Source organism: Carcharodon carcharias (genome assembly GCF_017639515.1).
Source record: "Carcharodon carcharias isolate sCarCar2 chromosome 35 unlocalized genomic scaffold, sCarCar2.pri SUPER_35_unloc_4, whole genome shotgun sequence".
In the NCBI taxonomy this organism is placed as follows: domain Eukaryota; kingdom Metazoa; phylum Chordata; class Chondrichthyes; order Lamniformes; family Lamnidae; genus Carcharodon; species Carcharodon carcharias.
In genome coordinates this window covers 1592690-1607665 of record NW_024470720.1, presented here as the reverse complement: position 1 = coordinate 1607665, position 14976 = coordinate 1592690, and the positions used below count along the sequence as shown (strand labels likewise).

Here is a 14976-nt window from a genome sequence, read left to right as displayed (position 1 = left end):
GCTACTCGTGTGGGGGAGTAAAGCAATCTCAGACATGCTCATGAGCAGCATTAGTTCTTTTACGGTGCTTTGGCAGCATGTCATTTTCGTTGAATCATTCAATCGTTTTAAAATTCTGTTTTGAACTTGCTTAACTTTCCACAACTCCCCCCTCCCCCAGACCCCCAAAATAAGGAGCAGCGATACCTGAGGTGGGGGAAAGAGGCACACAGACGGATCTGCTCCATTCTGAGTGCCTCTTGGCAAGAAATTGGCTCAACAGAACTGGATCTTAAGCCTTCAGGAGGAGAAGGAGAAACAGAGAATGACGGAGGGGAGCTTTGCTACAAATGCAGGAGGGCAGCGGAAGTGAAGGGACATCACTGGTGCGGTTAAATCTCGGTAAGACACAGATGCTCAGCTCAGATGCTGAAAGAATGTTTCCCCGTGGTGGGGCAGACCGGAACTAGGAGACGGAGTTTAAAAATAAGGGGTCGCCCATTTAAGACGGAGACAAGGAGAAATTTTTCCTCCCAGAGAGAGGATTGCAAGTCTTTCCCCAGGGAACGGTGGAAGAAGGGTCATTGAATATTTTTAAGGCGGAGGTAGATAGATTCTTGACTAACAAGGGAGTCAAAGTTTAACAGGAGGTAGGCAGGGATGTGGAGTTGAAGCCACAATCAGATCAGCCATGATCTTACTGTATGGGGGAAGCAGGCTTAAAGGGGCCTAATGGCCCTACTCCTGTTCCCAATTTGTATGTACTGCTCTGACACCTGCACAATGTAAATTAGATCCAACCACCGCGAAGGTTTCCCAGCGCTGGCATTACTTTTGTGCCTGTGCATTAAAAAAATGAAAGCACTTACCAAATCTCTAAGTGGGCATGTGACAGGGACAGTCTTTTATTTAATTAATAGCACATTCTCTCCCTTGTGTTAATGAAATGCTTCCTCGCCTGGCAAGGTCCCCTCAGGCTACTCCGTACCAACAACAGCAAATTCAGTGTCATGGTAAACAAAAACAGAACATGCTGAAAGAACTCAGCCGGTCCGACAGCATCTGCGGAGAGAGAAACGGGGTTGACGTTTCGAGTCCGTATGCCTCCTCTTCAGAGCTTCCATAGCTTGGAACGTTAACCCTGTTTCTCTCTCCGCAGATGCCGTCGGACCTGCTGAGTTTTTCCAGCATTTTCTGTTTCTGTTTCAGACTTCCAGCATTTTTGCTTTTATCTTAGTGTTTACAGTGAAATCGCTTCCTTCCTCGCCACCAGCTGCTCTTGCCAACACACACCCTCAAGGCACTAACTCGTGGTGGGGCCCAGTTTCACTGCAGCTAACTGCATTATTCCATCTGTCTGAAATGGCCTTTGCCTCACGAGGAATGGGAATCCTGACTGAACTCCTCGCGCCCCCACCCCCCACCCCCTCTGCCTCACCACTCCCTAATCAGGACGCCCGACAGCCCTTGCACTGTCCTGGCTAACTTTGGCCCTGACCAAGGTTGAGAATTTGGGTCATTAATACGAAATCAGCAAGCGCGCCTCATGCGCTAAGCCACCAGGGAACAACCAACACACAGTAGCAGCAGTGTTGCTCCAGGTACAAGATGCACTGCAGCAACTCGCCAGGGCTCCTTTGACAGCGCCGCCCAAACCCATGACCTCTACCATCTAGAAGGACAAGGGCAGCAGACACATGGGGGAACACAACCACTGCAAGTTCCCCTCCGAGCCTTGCACCATCCTGACTTGGAAATACATCGGCTGCTCCTTCACTGTCGCTGGGTCAAAATCCCGGAACTCCCTCCGTAACAGCACGGTGGGTGTACTACACCACACGGACACAATCCTGGAACTCCCTCCCTAACAGCGCTGTGGGTGTACTACACCACACGGACTGTAGCGGCTCAAGAAGGCAATTAGCTGCCACCTTTTCAGGGGGAAAATAGGGATGGGAAACAAATGCTGGCGACTGATGCACTGTGTGGTTTGCTCAGAGAGTTAAGAATCAGCCATGAGTGTGTGGGACTGGAGCCATGTAAATGCCTAGAGTGGCTAAGGACAGCGAGTGTCCTTCCCTAAAGCTCATGAGCGAACCAGTTGGTGGGATCTGAATTCATGTTCTCCATATTACTAGTCCAGTAACATAACCAGTTTGCACAGCACATTGTGTAAAAAACCTTGTTCTAATACCCTCTACGTTATTGCTAAGAAAATTCTTTTAACTGTATAATATTGAACAGTTCAACTCATACAACATGCATGAGACAAACTGTGGGTGAATAGGAAGGATAATCATGAGTAGAGAAATCGTACACTCAAACTCAGAAACACTTTTCCCATTTTGCAACCAGAAAGTGCCCTTAATTCAGAAGAAAAAATTAAGGCACAAATTTTTTGCAGAAGCACAACACACACATGCATGCACACACTCACATGCACACACACACACATGCACACTCAAGCACACAGTCACACACAAATGTACATTCCAGCACACACAGTCACACACACACGCACACTCCAGCACACACAGTCACGCACACACACACGTACACTCAAGCACACAGTCACACACACACACACACACGTACACTCAAGCACACAGTCACACACACACGCACATTCCAGCACACACAGTCACGCACACACACACGTACACTCAAGCACACACAGTCACGCACACACACACACGTACACTCAAGCACACAGTCACACATACACGCACATTCCAGCACACAGTCACGCGCGCACACACACTCCAGCACACACTGTCATGCATATATGTAAAAGATGGAGGATTTGGAATCTGGGCAGACAATTAGAAGTTCAGCCACAGCAAAGAAGTTAAGATCAGACGCCATGCGTTATTCGGACTTTTTACCTGACTAAGAATGGAGAAATCACAACTTGCGTTGCCGGTTCCTCGTGGCAAATTCAAGTGGATAATATTATTCAAGTATCGCTTTTCTTCTCTCCTGCTCCTCTTCAAGGTAGACAGGATTTTCTCTCCCAACTGCAGCCCTCTCCAGCACCGCTGCCCCTCCCCACCCCTGCGAAGGTGCTGGCTGTCACCAGAGCCAATTCTTTGAGCAAGCCTAGCCTGTAGAGGGAAGATTTTACCCCAGTCAACCCATTCGGTTTCTGTCTGATCTTGTGCTTTTCCCGACAGAGTGGAATTTCCGCAGAGTCAGGTTGAAAGTATCCTAGATAAGTCTGGGAAGGGTATTTGACCGTAAACGGAACGACTCTCTCACTCTCTCTCTCACACAAAAACACACACTCCACAGCATCTTAAGAATCTTAGCTAAACACACAATGGAGAAAGAAGCAGACTGCCATGTTGGTAGAGTGAGATAAAGTTGGGTGGGAGAAGGCTGGTTTGGAGCATAAACATGTACCGGTTTAGCCGCATGGCCCGTTTCTGCGCTGTAAACTCATAACTTCAACGTTAAAATAATTTAAGACATTTGGCAAAAAGAACCAGATGGGGAAACGATGAACTGTGGCGATCTGGAAGGCGCTGCCTGAAAGGGCGGTGGAAGCAGATTCAACAGGAACGCCCAGAATGGGGAATCGGATAAATACTTGAAGGGGAAGGGTCTGCAGGACTGTGAACAGGGTGGAGAACGGGGTTTAATTCGATAGCTCTAACAAAGAGCAGGCACAGGCATGATGGGCCGAGTGGCCTCGAGGTTGATTCTCAAATATCATAACATATATATTGACAATAATATTGCCTCGTAACAGGTGGATATTCTGCGAGCATGTTCAACCAAGAGTCCAGCGCAGAGTTTAAGATGAAAAAACAGAAAATGCTGGAAAATCTCAGCAGGTCCGGCAGCGTCTGCGGAGAGAGAAACAGGGTCAACATTTCGAGCCCTCTCAGAGCTTCCTCTGAACAAGAGGAGTCACACGGATTCGAAACGCTAACTCTGTTTTTCTCTCTCCACAGAGGCTGCCAGACCTGCTGAGTTTTTCCAGCCTTTTCAGCTTTTATCTCAGATTTCCAGCATCTGCGGTAGATTGCTTTTATCGCACAGTTTAAGACATCTGCTCAGAGGGTGAGGTGAGATGTAACGCTGGGTGTGAGCTGTTTTTTTAATTCATTCACGGGATGAGAGCTTCGCTGGCTGGGCCAGCATTTAATACCCATCCCTGGTTGCCCCTTGTTCAGGGTCATTTAAGAGTCAACCGCACATGTAGGCCAGACTGGGTAAGGACGGCAGGTTTCCTTCCCTAAAGGGACATTAGTGAACCAGGTGGGGTTTTTACAACAATTGACAATGGTTTCATAGTTATCATTAGACTCTTAATTCAATTCAAATTCCAGCATCTGCCGTGGTGGGATTCAAGGTCCCCAGGGCATCACCCTGGGTCTCTGGATTACTAGCCCAGCGACGACACCACTACGACATCGCCACCCCGGGCTAAGAGAAAGTGTTTCACTGGGCCTTTTTGTCACGTTTGACACATGGGAGCCATGGGACAAAAGGGTCTTGGACACAGCCAGCCCGCAGCGCCGAAAGGGGACAGGAGCTGGGGAAGGGGAGGGCGCTGATCCAAACCAGCCCCCGCCGCACCCAGCGCACCACCTGCCACCCCCAAACCTCCAACCCAGGGCAGCTCCGGGAAATGTGGTCAGCGTGGTGAGCGCCTCAATCTCCACACCTCAGCCTCCATTTTGCCATGAGCGCCCTCCACTCTCTCCAATCTGAATGGTTCACAACAATCTCGTGATAAAGAGGAGGTCTGTGGCCATGGATCCTTTGAAACGTTGGCCTATTTCGTCTTTGTCTCTGTGTTGAATAAATAGAGAGCCTGCCACCTGGCGGGGCTGAACCCCGAGTGCAACAGTCCGCAATAAATTAGCAAATCCTGCAGGCGTTCAGCGACTAGTTTTGATCATCTTGCACCCCTTTACCACCCCATGGGCATCTTCCTTTGTCGCTGCTTTCGACACGTTGGAATGTTAGCAAGCATTTGCCCCATGAGGGCAGGGGCACACAGGGAGAGGGGTTCCTGGTTTGATGTGGGGCTAGGGATTACTTCCAAGGCAAAGGGGGGAGAGGTAGTTCAGGGGTCGGGGGAAAAGAGAGGCGAGGAGAGGGCCGAGACGTATAGTCTCAGAGCAGTCGGTCCATTTCATTCCTCCTTGCTGTGCTTCTCGCCCCGCAGTCCCTTCCCGTCCTCCTTAAACGAGAGCTGTGAGGGGTGAGGGTGTGGGGGAAGGGGGTAGGCGGGGAGTGGTGAGGTTGGTGAGGGATTCTGGCTAGTGTCCACTGATGTGACTTCTTCCGTCATTGCTGGTCCAGTCCCTGAAGATGAAGCTCAAGCTCATGATCATGAAGATGAATCCAAGCGTCGCGAAGCTGATAGCCTACGAGGAAATAAGATGGGGACAGACAGGGGTGAAGGGGGTAGAAGAGAGCGTTATAACAGAAGATTCAAAAGGCCACGTGAAAAACAAAACTGATTACGCACAGCGAGCCATTCTAAATGGGTTAAATTAGGTATGCAGGTTCCAACGAGCCTCAACTGCTGAGTCGGAAAGGTGTGGCTTAGAGCTCACATTCCACTCACCTCAGCACATAATGCATTCTCAGTGTCAGTACTAAGGGAGCGCCGCACTGTCAGAGGGTCAGTGCTGAGGGAGCGCCGCACTGTCGGAGGGTCAGTGCTGAGGGAGAGCCGCACTGTCGGAGGGTCAGTGCTGAGGGAGCGCCGCACTGTCGGAGGGTCAGCGCTGAGGGAGCGCCGCACTGTCGGAGGGTCAGCGCTGAGGGAGCGCCGGACTGTGGGAGGGTCAGTGTTGAGGGAGCGCCGCTCTGTGAGAGGGTCAGTGCTGAGGGAGGGCCGCGCTGTCAGAGGGTCAGTGCTGAGGGAGCGCCGCGCTGTGGGAGGGTCAGTGCTGAGGGAGCGCCGCACTGTCGGAGGGTCAGTGCTGAGGGAGCGCCGCACTGTCGGAGGGTCAGTACTGAGGGAATCCTGCGCTGTTGGAGGGTCAGTACTGAGGGAGCCCCGCATTGTCGGAGGGTCAGTGCTGAGGGAGCTCCACACTGTCGGAGGGTCAGTGCTGAGGGAGCGCCACACTGTCGGAGGGTCAGTGCTGAGGGAGCGCCGCACTGTCGGAGGGTCAGTGCTGAGGGAGCGCCGCACTGTCGGAGGGTCAGTGCTGAGGGAGCGCCGCACTGTCGGAGGGTCAGTGCTGAGGGAATCCGCACTGTTGGAGGGTCAGTGCTGAGGGAGCACTGCACTGTTGGAGGGTCAGTACTGAGGGAGCCTCGGACTGTTGGAGGGTCAGTGCTGAGGGAGCGCCGCACTGTCGGAGGGTTGGTACTGAGGGAACCCCGCACTGTCGGAGGGTCAGTACTGAAGGAGCCCCGCACTGTCGGAGGGTCAGTGCTGAGGGAGCGCCGCACTGTCGGAGGGTCAGCGCTGAGGGAGCGCCGCACTGTCGGAGGGTCAGTGCTGAGGGAGCGCCACACTGTTGGAGGGTCAGTGCTGAGGGAGCGCCGCACTGTCGGAGGGTCAGTGCTGAGGGAGCGCCGCACTGTCGGAGGGTCAGTGCTGAGGGGGCACCGCACTGTCGGAGGGTCAGTGCTGAGGGAGCGCCGCACTGTCGGAGGGTCAGTGCTGAGGGAGTGCTGCACTGTCGGAGGGTCAGTGCTGAGGGAGCGCCGCACTGTCGGAGGGTCAGTGCTGAGGGAGCTCCGCACTGTCGGAGGGTCGGTACTAACGGTGCGCCGCGCTGTCGGAGGGTCAATACTGAGGGAGCGCCGCACTGTCGGAGGGTCGGTACTAACGGTGCGCCGCGCTGTCGGAGGGTCAGTGCTGAGGGAGCTCCGCACTGTCGGAGGGTCGGTACTAACGGTGCGCCGCGCTGTCGGAGGGTCAATACTGAGGGAGCGCCGCATTTTCAGAGGGTCTTTGGTGAGGGAGCGCTGCATTGTGATTCTAACAGAACATGAGAATAAGCAAGTGTGACCCACAGCTCTCCCAGCAATACCTGGATTTTTGATCTGGATTTCAAGGGCTCTCTGTCATTCGGCACTATGCGGACGTAGAACAAACCAGGCAGTATAAAGATCAGACTCGGAGCTGAGGTGGCACCTTGATTGAAACAAGAAACAAAGTTTACTTGGAGAACTGTGTGTAGTTGCAGTTGCCATTTTGTAAAAAGGATGTAGAGGCATTGGAGTAAGAAACATTCAAATCCATGCCATAACCTGCACCAAACCCGTTCCTTCATCACCCCCAAACACCAACCTATGTTTGCTCCCAGTCCAGCAACAGCTTCATTTTAAAATTCAACTCCTCGAAAAATAGGTCCCAGTCCTTACTTCTGTAACCTCCTCCACCCCGTACACACTCCCTATCCCTGTAACCCCCCCAGAATCCTCCGGGATCTCTGCGCTCCTCCAATTCCGGCCTCTTGAGCATCCCCTGGTTCTCGTCGCTCCACCATTGGCGGCCGGGACTTCAGCTGCCTGGGCGGGGGGGGGGGGGGGGGGGGGGGGGGGGGGGCGCTAAGCTCTGGAATTCCCTCCCTAAACTTCTCCATCCCCTCTTTCCCGCTCCCTCCTCCTTTTAAGGTGCTCCTTAAAACCCACCTCTTTGACCAAGCTTTTGTCAATTTGTCCCTAATAACTGCTGCTGTGACTTGGGGTGAAATTTTGTTTGATAAGCACTCCTGTGAAGCACCTGCAGATGTTCTTTCATGTCAAAGGCACAAAATAAATACAAGCTGTTCGCATCGGAACTGAGCAGTTCTCATCAGGAAAGTTTGAACGGGCCGGGGCTTTTTTCTCTAGAAAAGGGGGGAGACCTGATCGAGGTCTTTAAAATGAAGAAGGGGTGTTCGATAGGGTTGACATAGAGACCTGTGGGGGCGGGGGACAGACCAGAACTAGGGGGCCATCAATAGACACTAATAAATCCAATCAGGGGAGTTTAGGAGAAACTTCTTTACCCAGAGATTGGGGAGAACGTGGAACTCGCTAGCACAGGGAGTGGTTGAGGTGGATAGTGTCGATGTATCTAAAGGATGGGGGAAGCTGGATAAACACAAGAGGGAGAAAGGGATAAAAGGATGGGTGGAGATGAAGAGGAGGGCGGGAGAAGGCTGGCGTGGAGCAGAAACACCGGCAGGGAGCAGAGGGGCCGAGCGGCCTGTTTCTGCGCCGCAAAATCAGAAGTCCAGGCACTGCCTTCAGGGACGAGAGTTCCACCCTTACCGATGATGCCGAAGATATCTCGGATGTTGGGCACGAAGATAACCAGCAGGTTGACGCAGATGAGCAGCACGACAGCGATGGCGATGTGCCTGAGCCAGTGGAAGTCTTTCCTGGAGAACAGGAGCTGCTGGATGGCCCGGCGGATCTGCAGCAGGCGAAGCCGCGGGGGAGAGAAAGCAGAAACACGGCCGTTTGGTTAAACTGGGAACACCTTTGGCTGGAGCTTCGTTTCGAGACAAACAAGGGAAAGAGAAAAAAAGCACAACTCCTCCCCCCCGCTGCCCACCCCCACAAGGTGACTCACCGGGAAGAGGACGACAGGTACGGTTAGTGTCACCGCTACGAGCACAGCGAGACGCACACACAGAATGAGCGTGTCCAGGGGGTCGACTGTGTTGAACGTGTGCAGGAGCTCCGGCTCCACATTCCCTGCAGCAACCAGCGAACGGAATTCCGTTAAAGTTTCAGTAAGAAGCCAATTTTACACCGACCCCGCTGTCCATCGATCAGCCCCCCTCGAGCCTTATCCACCAGTCAGCCAGATGACTGTAATTGCATTCTATCCGCTTGGCTCCGTACCCCACCAACAGCCAACCTAAATCCCAAAGAGTTGAAACGCTCTCTCCGCCGATGCTGCCAGACCTGCCGAGCTTTTCCGGCACTGTCTTGTTTTTATAACCCAAATCTGTTGACCTGCAATTTCGAATCAATTGGTCAAATCGGTTCAATTAATCGACTGAAACCACCCACCGCTCGATGTGGGAGAGAGTACCACCCTTTGCCTGATGCAGTGTTCCCAATCTTCGCTTCCGAATGTCCTGGTTCTGATTTTAAGGCAATGTGCCCCTTTTCATGGACACCTGCTGCCTGCTTCCCCACTGTCACCACCACCCACTCCCCACACACACACACCACCCCCCCGCCCCAAACTCCCATGACCACCACCAACTGTGGGAAAAGCTTTCTCTTTGCCTGATCAATTCCCTCAAAAATCCTAAAAATATCAGTCAAATCATCCCTTAACCTTGCATAGCTCAGGGATTCAAAGTTAGTTTATGGTAATTTCTCCTGCTAATCTAACTCCTGGGAGCACTGGTAACATTCTGCTGAATCTGTACTGCACTGCTTCGAAGACCTGTAAACTCTTGCTGAGCTCTGGTGCCCAACATCATTCGAGGCAGAAGTCACACACTGAGCTCCTAATCCTACACTCCAAAGAAACCGCCATATTCCCTCCCTAGCTAACACCTTCATTTCAGTTCATGCGGAGGGACTGGAGGAGCTGGGATTGTTCTCCTTAGAGCAGAGAAGGTCAAGGGGGAGATTTATTCGAGGGCGTTCAAAATCACGAGGGGTTTGGAGAGAGTCAATCAGGAGAAACTGTTTCCAGTGGCAGTGGGGCTGAATCCAGAGGGGGACACAGATTGAAGAGAATCGGTAAAAGATCCAGAGGGGGGGAAGATGAGAATGTTTTTGACACAGCGACTTGTTGTGATCTGGAAGGCGCTGCCTGAAAGGGCAGTGGAGGCAGATTCAATAGGAATGTTCAAAAGGGGGGAATCGGAGAAATACTCAAAGGGGAAAAATTTGCAGAGCGGTGGGGGAAAGGGCCGGGGTGGGGGAGAGGGTGGGATTAATGGGATAGATCTTTCAAAGAGCCAACGCAGGCACAATGGGCTGAATGGCCTCCCGTGCAGCTAGAGCCTAGGGTTGCAGGAGCTTTGGAATCACAATTCACAACACCATCTCCCTGATTGCAGGGAGGCTGTGACATAGTGGTATTGTCACTGGCTAGTATTCCAGGGACCCAGGGTCGAATCCCACCATGATGGATGGTGAAATTTGAATTTGGTGAATTAAAAATCTAATGATGACCATGAAACCATTGCGGATCGTCGTAAAAACCCATGTGGGAGTGAGTTCCACGTTCTCCCCGCTCTCTGGGTAAAGATATTTCTCATCAATTCCCTGATTGGATTTATTAGTGACTGTTGTATATTGATGGTACCTAGTTCTGGTCTCCCCTGACAAGTGGAAACATCCCTACATCTGCTCCATCAAAACCCCCTTCATCATTTTAAAGAGCTCGATCAGGTCACCCCCCTCCCACCCCACAGCCTTCCCTTTTCTAGAGAAAAGAGCCTCAGCCTGTTCAATCTTTCCTGATAAACCTCTCCTTGCATTATCCTTGTAAATCTTTTTCTTAAAACATCACCAATGCACAATGCCACAAGTGTGGTCTAACCAAGGGATACGGAGACCGGAACTGTGCACAATGCCCCAAGTGTGTTCTAACCAAGGGATACGGAGACCGGAACTGTGCACAATGCCCCAAGTGTGTTCTAACCAAGGGATATGGAGACCAGAACTGTGCACAGTGCTCCGAGTGTGTTCTAACCAAGGGATATGGAGACCAGAACTGTGCACAGTGCTCCGAGTGTGTTCTAACCAAGGGATATGGAGACCAGAACTGTGCACAGTGCTCCGAGTGTGGGCTAACCCAGGGACAGGGAGACCAGGACTGTGCACAGTGCTCCAAGTGTGGTCTAGTTGAGAGTTATAGAGACCAGAACTGTGCACAGTGCTCCAAGTTTGGTCTAACCGAGGGATACGGAGACCGGAACTGTGCATAGTGCTCCGAGTGTGGTCTAACTGAGGGATACGGAGACTGGAACTGTGCACGGTGCTCCGAGTGTGGTCTAACTGAGGGATACGGAGACTGGAACTGTGCACGGTGCTCCGAGTGTGGTCTAACCGAGGGATATGGAGACCAGAACTGTGCACGGTGCTCCGAGTGTGGTCTAACCGAGGGATACGGAGACCGGAACTGTGCACGGTGCTCCAAGTTTGGTCTAACCGAGGGATACGGAGACCGGAACTGTGCACAGTGCTCCGAGTGTGGTCTAACCGAGGGGGATACGGAGACTGGAACTGTGCACGGTGCTCCGAGTGTGGGCTAACCGAGGGATACGGAGACCGGTACTGTGCACGGTGCTCCGAGTGTGGGCTAACCGAGGGATACGGAGACCGGTACTGTGCACGGTGCTCCGAGTGTGGGCTAACCGAGGGATACGGAGACCAGAACTGTGCACGGTGCTCCGAGTGTGGTCTGAGCGAGGGATACGGAGAGCAGAACTGTGCATGGTGCTCCGAGTGTGGTCTGAGTGAGGGATACGGAGAGCAGAACTGTGCATGGTGCTCCGAGTGTGATCTAACCCAGGGATACGGAGACGGGAACTGTGCACGGTGCTCCGAGTGTGATCTAACCCAGGGATACGGAGACCGGATCTGTGCACGGTGCTCCGAGTGTGGTCTAACCGAGGGATACGGAGACCAGAACTGTGCACAGTGCTCCGAGTGTGGTCTGAGTGAGGGATACGGAGACCAGAACTGTGCACAGTGCTCCGAGTGTGATCTAACCCAGGGATACGGAGACGGGAACTGTGCACGGTGCTCCGAGTGTGATCTAACCCAGGGATACGGAGACCGGATCTGTGCACGGTGCTCCGAGTGTGGTCTAACCGAGGGATATGGAGACCGGAACTGTGCACAGTGCTCCGAGTGCGGTCTAAGTAAATCCAATACACATTTGACACAACATCTGAGCTTTTCAATTTTATCTGTCTGAAAACGATCCCCTTTATTTGACTTAAAACGAAGCCGTACTTTTCACCGTGAGCTGTACTCACCAAAAAAGGTCAGGTATCCAAACAGGGCGGTAATGAGATACATAATAAACATTGCTGCGATCGAGACGTTTGCAACTTTCTGCATCCTCAGCTTAGTTGGGCTGAAAGACAAAGGAAGATTTCTTGCAATATCGTTCTGGCTCAATTATCGTGGGAACTGCAAAGCCTTTCCGAAGTTCCGGGCAATACAACAGGGTGTTTTTTGTTGGGGGGGGGGAAGATGGACTGGGCACCATCACACACCTGCAACTTGCATTGAAATAGCACCTTTATCATAGCAAAACGTCGCCAAGGCACATCACCGGAGCATTAGTCAAACAGGAATTTGACCCCCAGCCACACGAGGAGATATCAGGGACAGGTGAGGAAAAGCTCGGTCAAAGAGGTCGGTTTTAAGGAGCCTCTTAAAGGAGGAGAGAGAGAGTGATGAAGGTGGGGTTCAAAGAGAAAATTCCATGGTTAGGGCTCCGGGCAGCTGAAGGCACGGCCGCCAATGGCGGAGCGATGGGAATCGGGGAATGCTCCAGAGGCCGGAATTGGAGGAGCGCAGAGATCTCGGAGGTTACAGAGATAGGGAGGGTTGTAGGGGCTGGAGGAGGTTACAGAGATAGGGAGGGGTGTAGGGATTGGAGGAGGTTACAGAGATAGGGTTGTAGGGGCTGGAGGAGGTTACAGAGATAGGGAGGGATGTAGGGGTTGGAGGAGGTTACAGAGATAGGGAGGGATGTAGGGGTTGGAGGAGGTTACAGAGATAGGGAGGGGTGTAGGGACTGGAGGAGGTTACAGAGATAGGGAGGGTTGTAGGGGCTGGAGGAGGTTACAGAGATAGGGAGGGTTGCAGGGGCTGGAGGAGGTTACAGAGATAGGGAGGGTTGTAGGGAGTGGAGGAGGTTACAGAGATAGGGAGGGGTGAAGGGACTGGAGGAGGTTACAGAGATAGGGAGGGTTGTAGGGGCTGGAGGAGGTTACAGAGATAGGGAGGGATGTAGGGGTTGGAGGAGGTTACAGAGATAGGGAGAGGTGTAGGGACTGGAGGAGGTTACAGAGATAGGGGTGTAGGGGCTGGAGGAGGTTACAGAGATAGGGAGGGATGTAGGGGTTGGAGGAGGTTACAGAGATAGGGAGGGGTGTAGGGGCTGGTGGAGGTTACAGAGATAGGGAGGGTTGTAGGGGCTGGAGGAGGTTACAGAGATCGGGAGGGGTGTACGGGCTGGAGGAGGTTACAGAGATAGGGAGGTTTGTAGGGGCTGGAGGAGGTTACAGAGATAGGGAGGGTTGTCGGGGCTGGAGGTGGTTACAGAGATAGGGAGGGTTGTAGGGGCTGGAGGAGGTTACAGAGATAGGGTTGCAGGGGCTGGAGGAGGTTACAGAGATAGGGAGGGTTGTTGGGGCTGGAGGTGGTTACAGAGATAGGGAGGGTTGTAGGGGCTGGAGGAGGTTACAGAGATAGGGTTGCAGGGGCTGGAGGAGGTTACAGAGATAGGGAGGGTTGTTGGGGCTGGAGGTGGTTACAGAGAGGAAGGGGGTGAGCAGGACATGGAGGGATTTGAAAAAGGATGAGAATTGTAAAATGTAAGTGTTGCTAGGTCTAAAGTTGAACACCCAGTATAAGTGCAGCACAGGTTGGTCAAGGTAGATGTGGAGAGATGTTTTCAGTTATCGGGGTAGACCAGAACGCGAGGGCCATCAATATAAGACAGTCACTAATAAATCCAATTGGTGGGGGGAATTCAGGATAAACTTCTTTACCCAAAGAATGGGGAGAATGTGGAACTCGCTCCCACAGGAAGTATCGATGTGTTTAAGCGGGGGAGCTGGATAAACACACGAGGGAGAAAGGATTAGACGGATAGGGGGAGATGAAGAGGAGGCTGGTGTGGGGCAGAAACACCAGCATAGAGCAGAGGGGCCAAATGGCCTGTTTCTGTGCTGTGTAACTCCAAATAATGCTTTGTAAGGTCAATGTTTGACCCAATACGCTTTACCAGCCCCTTGTTAACTTGTGTCCCCACCATGCATCCTGTCTAGTTTAATCTTACCTCCTGAGCTCAGTGTAGATTGGGAGAACTTCTGGGTGACACACGAAAGCAAAGGCTAGAATAGGGATGGTGTAGGCCGTCTGTGTAACAAATTACATGCCAACATTAAACACTAAATGGAACACATTTTCATCAAAGAACACGCTCAAAGCAAAAAGACATCAAACACTCCCAGGACAGGTACAGCACGAGGTTAGAAACAAATTAAAGCGCCCTCGACACTGTCCCATCAAACAATCCCAGGACAGGTACAACACAGGTTTAGATACAGAATAAAGCTCCCTCTACACTGTCCCCATCAAACACTCCCAGGACAGGTACAGCACGGGGTTAGATACTGAGTAAAGCTTCATCTACACTGTCCCCATCAAACACTCCCAGGACAGGTACAGCACGGGGTTAGATACAGAGTAAAGTTCCCTCTACACTGTCCCCATCAAACACTCCCAGGACAGGTACAGCACGGGGTTAGATACAGAGTGAAGCTCCCTCTACACCGTCACCATCAAACACTCCCAGGACAGGTACAGCACGCGGTTAGATACAGAGTAAAGCTCCCTCTACACCGTCCGCATCAGAACAGGGTTGGAAACTACCTCAGGGTTGATGGTGAACAGTTTTGCTGTACATTGCTCCTCGATCGTGATGTTTTTAGCGTCGGAATGAATGATCTGGCTGTGATGGGAGTCATTTCCGTAGACAGGCAGCGGGCACGGGATCTGAAACTTCTTGTAGATCAGCTGAAGGGGGACAGAAAGAGGGGATTAGTGTTTCTCTAGTGCCTTTCACACAGTCGTAACATCCCATAGTGCTTCACAGCCACTGAAGTACTTTTTATAAACCTCTGGCACTGATGACCCAATGAAGAACTGACTAGCTTTTCACGGACACCGGGCTGCAGGTCCTGGCATTTATTAAGGATCCGTTAACTTTTTTCTTTGAAAGTTGTGGAGCGTTTTATTTACAACGTGGTTCACTGTTTCAGAATGTCGTGGATTGTTTCCAGTCCTGATGGACTCCACCCTAGGGTC

The 14976-nt window shown here is 52.1% G+C and overlaps 1 protein-coding gene across 2 annotated transcripts in view; it reads right to left on the bottom strand.

Moving 5' to 3' along the window:
• Positions 1 to 4255: 4255 nt before the first annotated feature.
• slc38a5b (solute carrier family 38 member 5b) overlaps positions 4256 to 14976 on the bottom strand; it is a 38599-nt gene continuing 27878 nt past the window's right edge. Inside the window, exons 9-15 of one of the 2 annotated variants that reach the window (XM_041181427.1) lie at positions 14542 to 14685; positions 13946 to 14025; positions 11907 to 12007; positions 8522 to 8646; positions 8218 to 8362; positions 6990 to 7093; positions 4256 to 5360 (exon numbers count right to left, since the gene is read on the bottom strand). In XM_041181427.1, coding sequence (XP_041037361.1) covers positions 5253 to 5360; positions 6990 to 7093; positions 8218 to 8362; positions 8522 to 8646; positions 11907 to 12007; positions 13946 to 14025; positions 14542 to 14685 — 807 coding nt within the window. In that variant the 3' untranslated portion in view covers positions 4256 to 5252. The remainder of the gene's footprint in view (positions 5361 to 6989; positions 7094 to 8217; positions 8363 to 8521; positions 8647 to 11906; positions 12008 to 13945; positions 14026 to 14541; positions 14686 to 14976) is intronic. The other variant, XM_041181428.1, reaches the window with a different exon arrangement.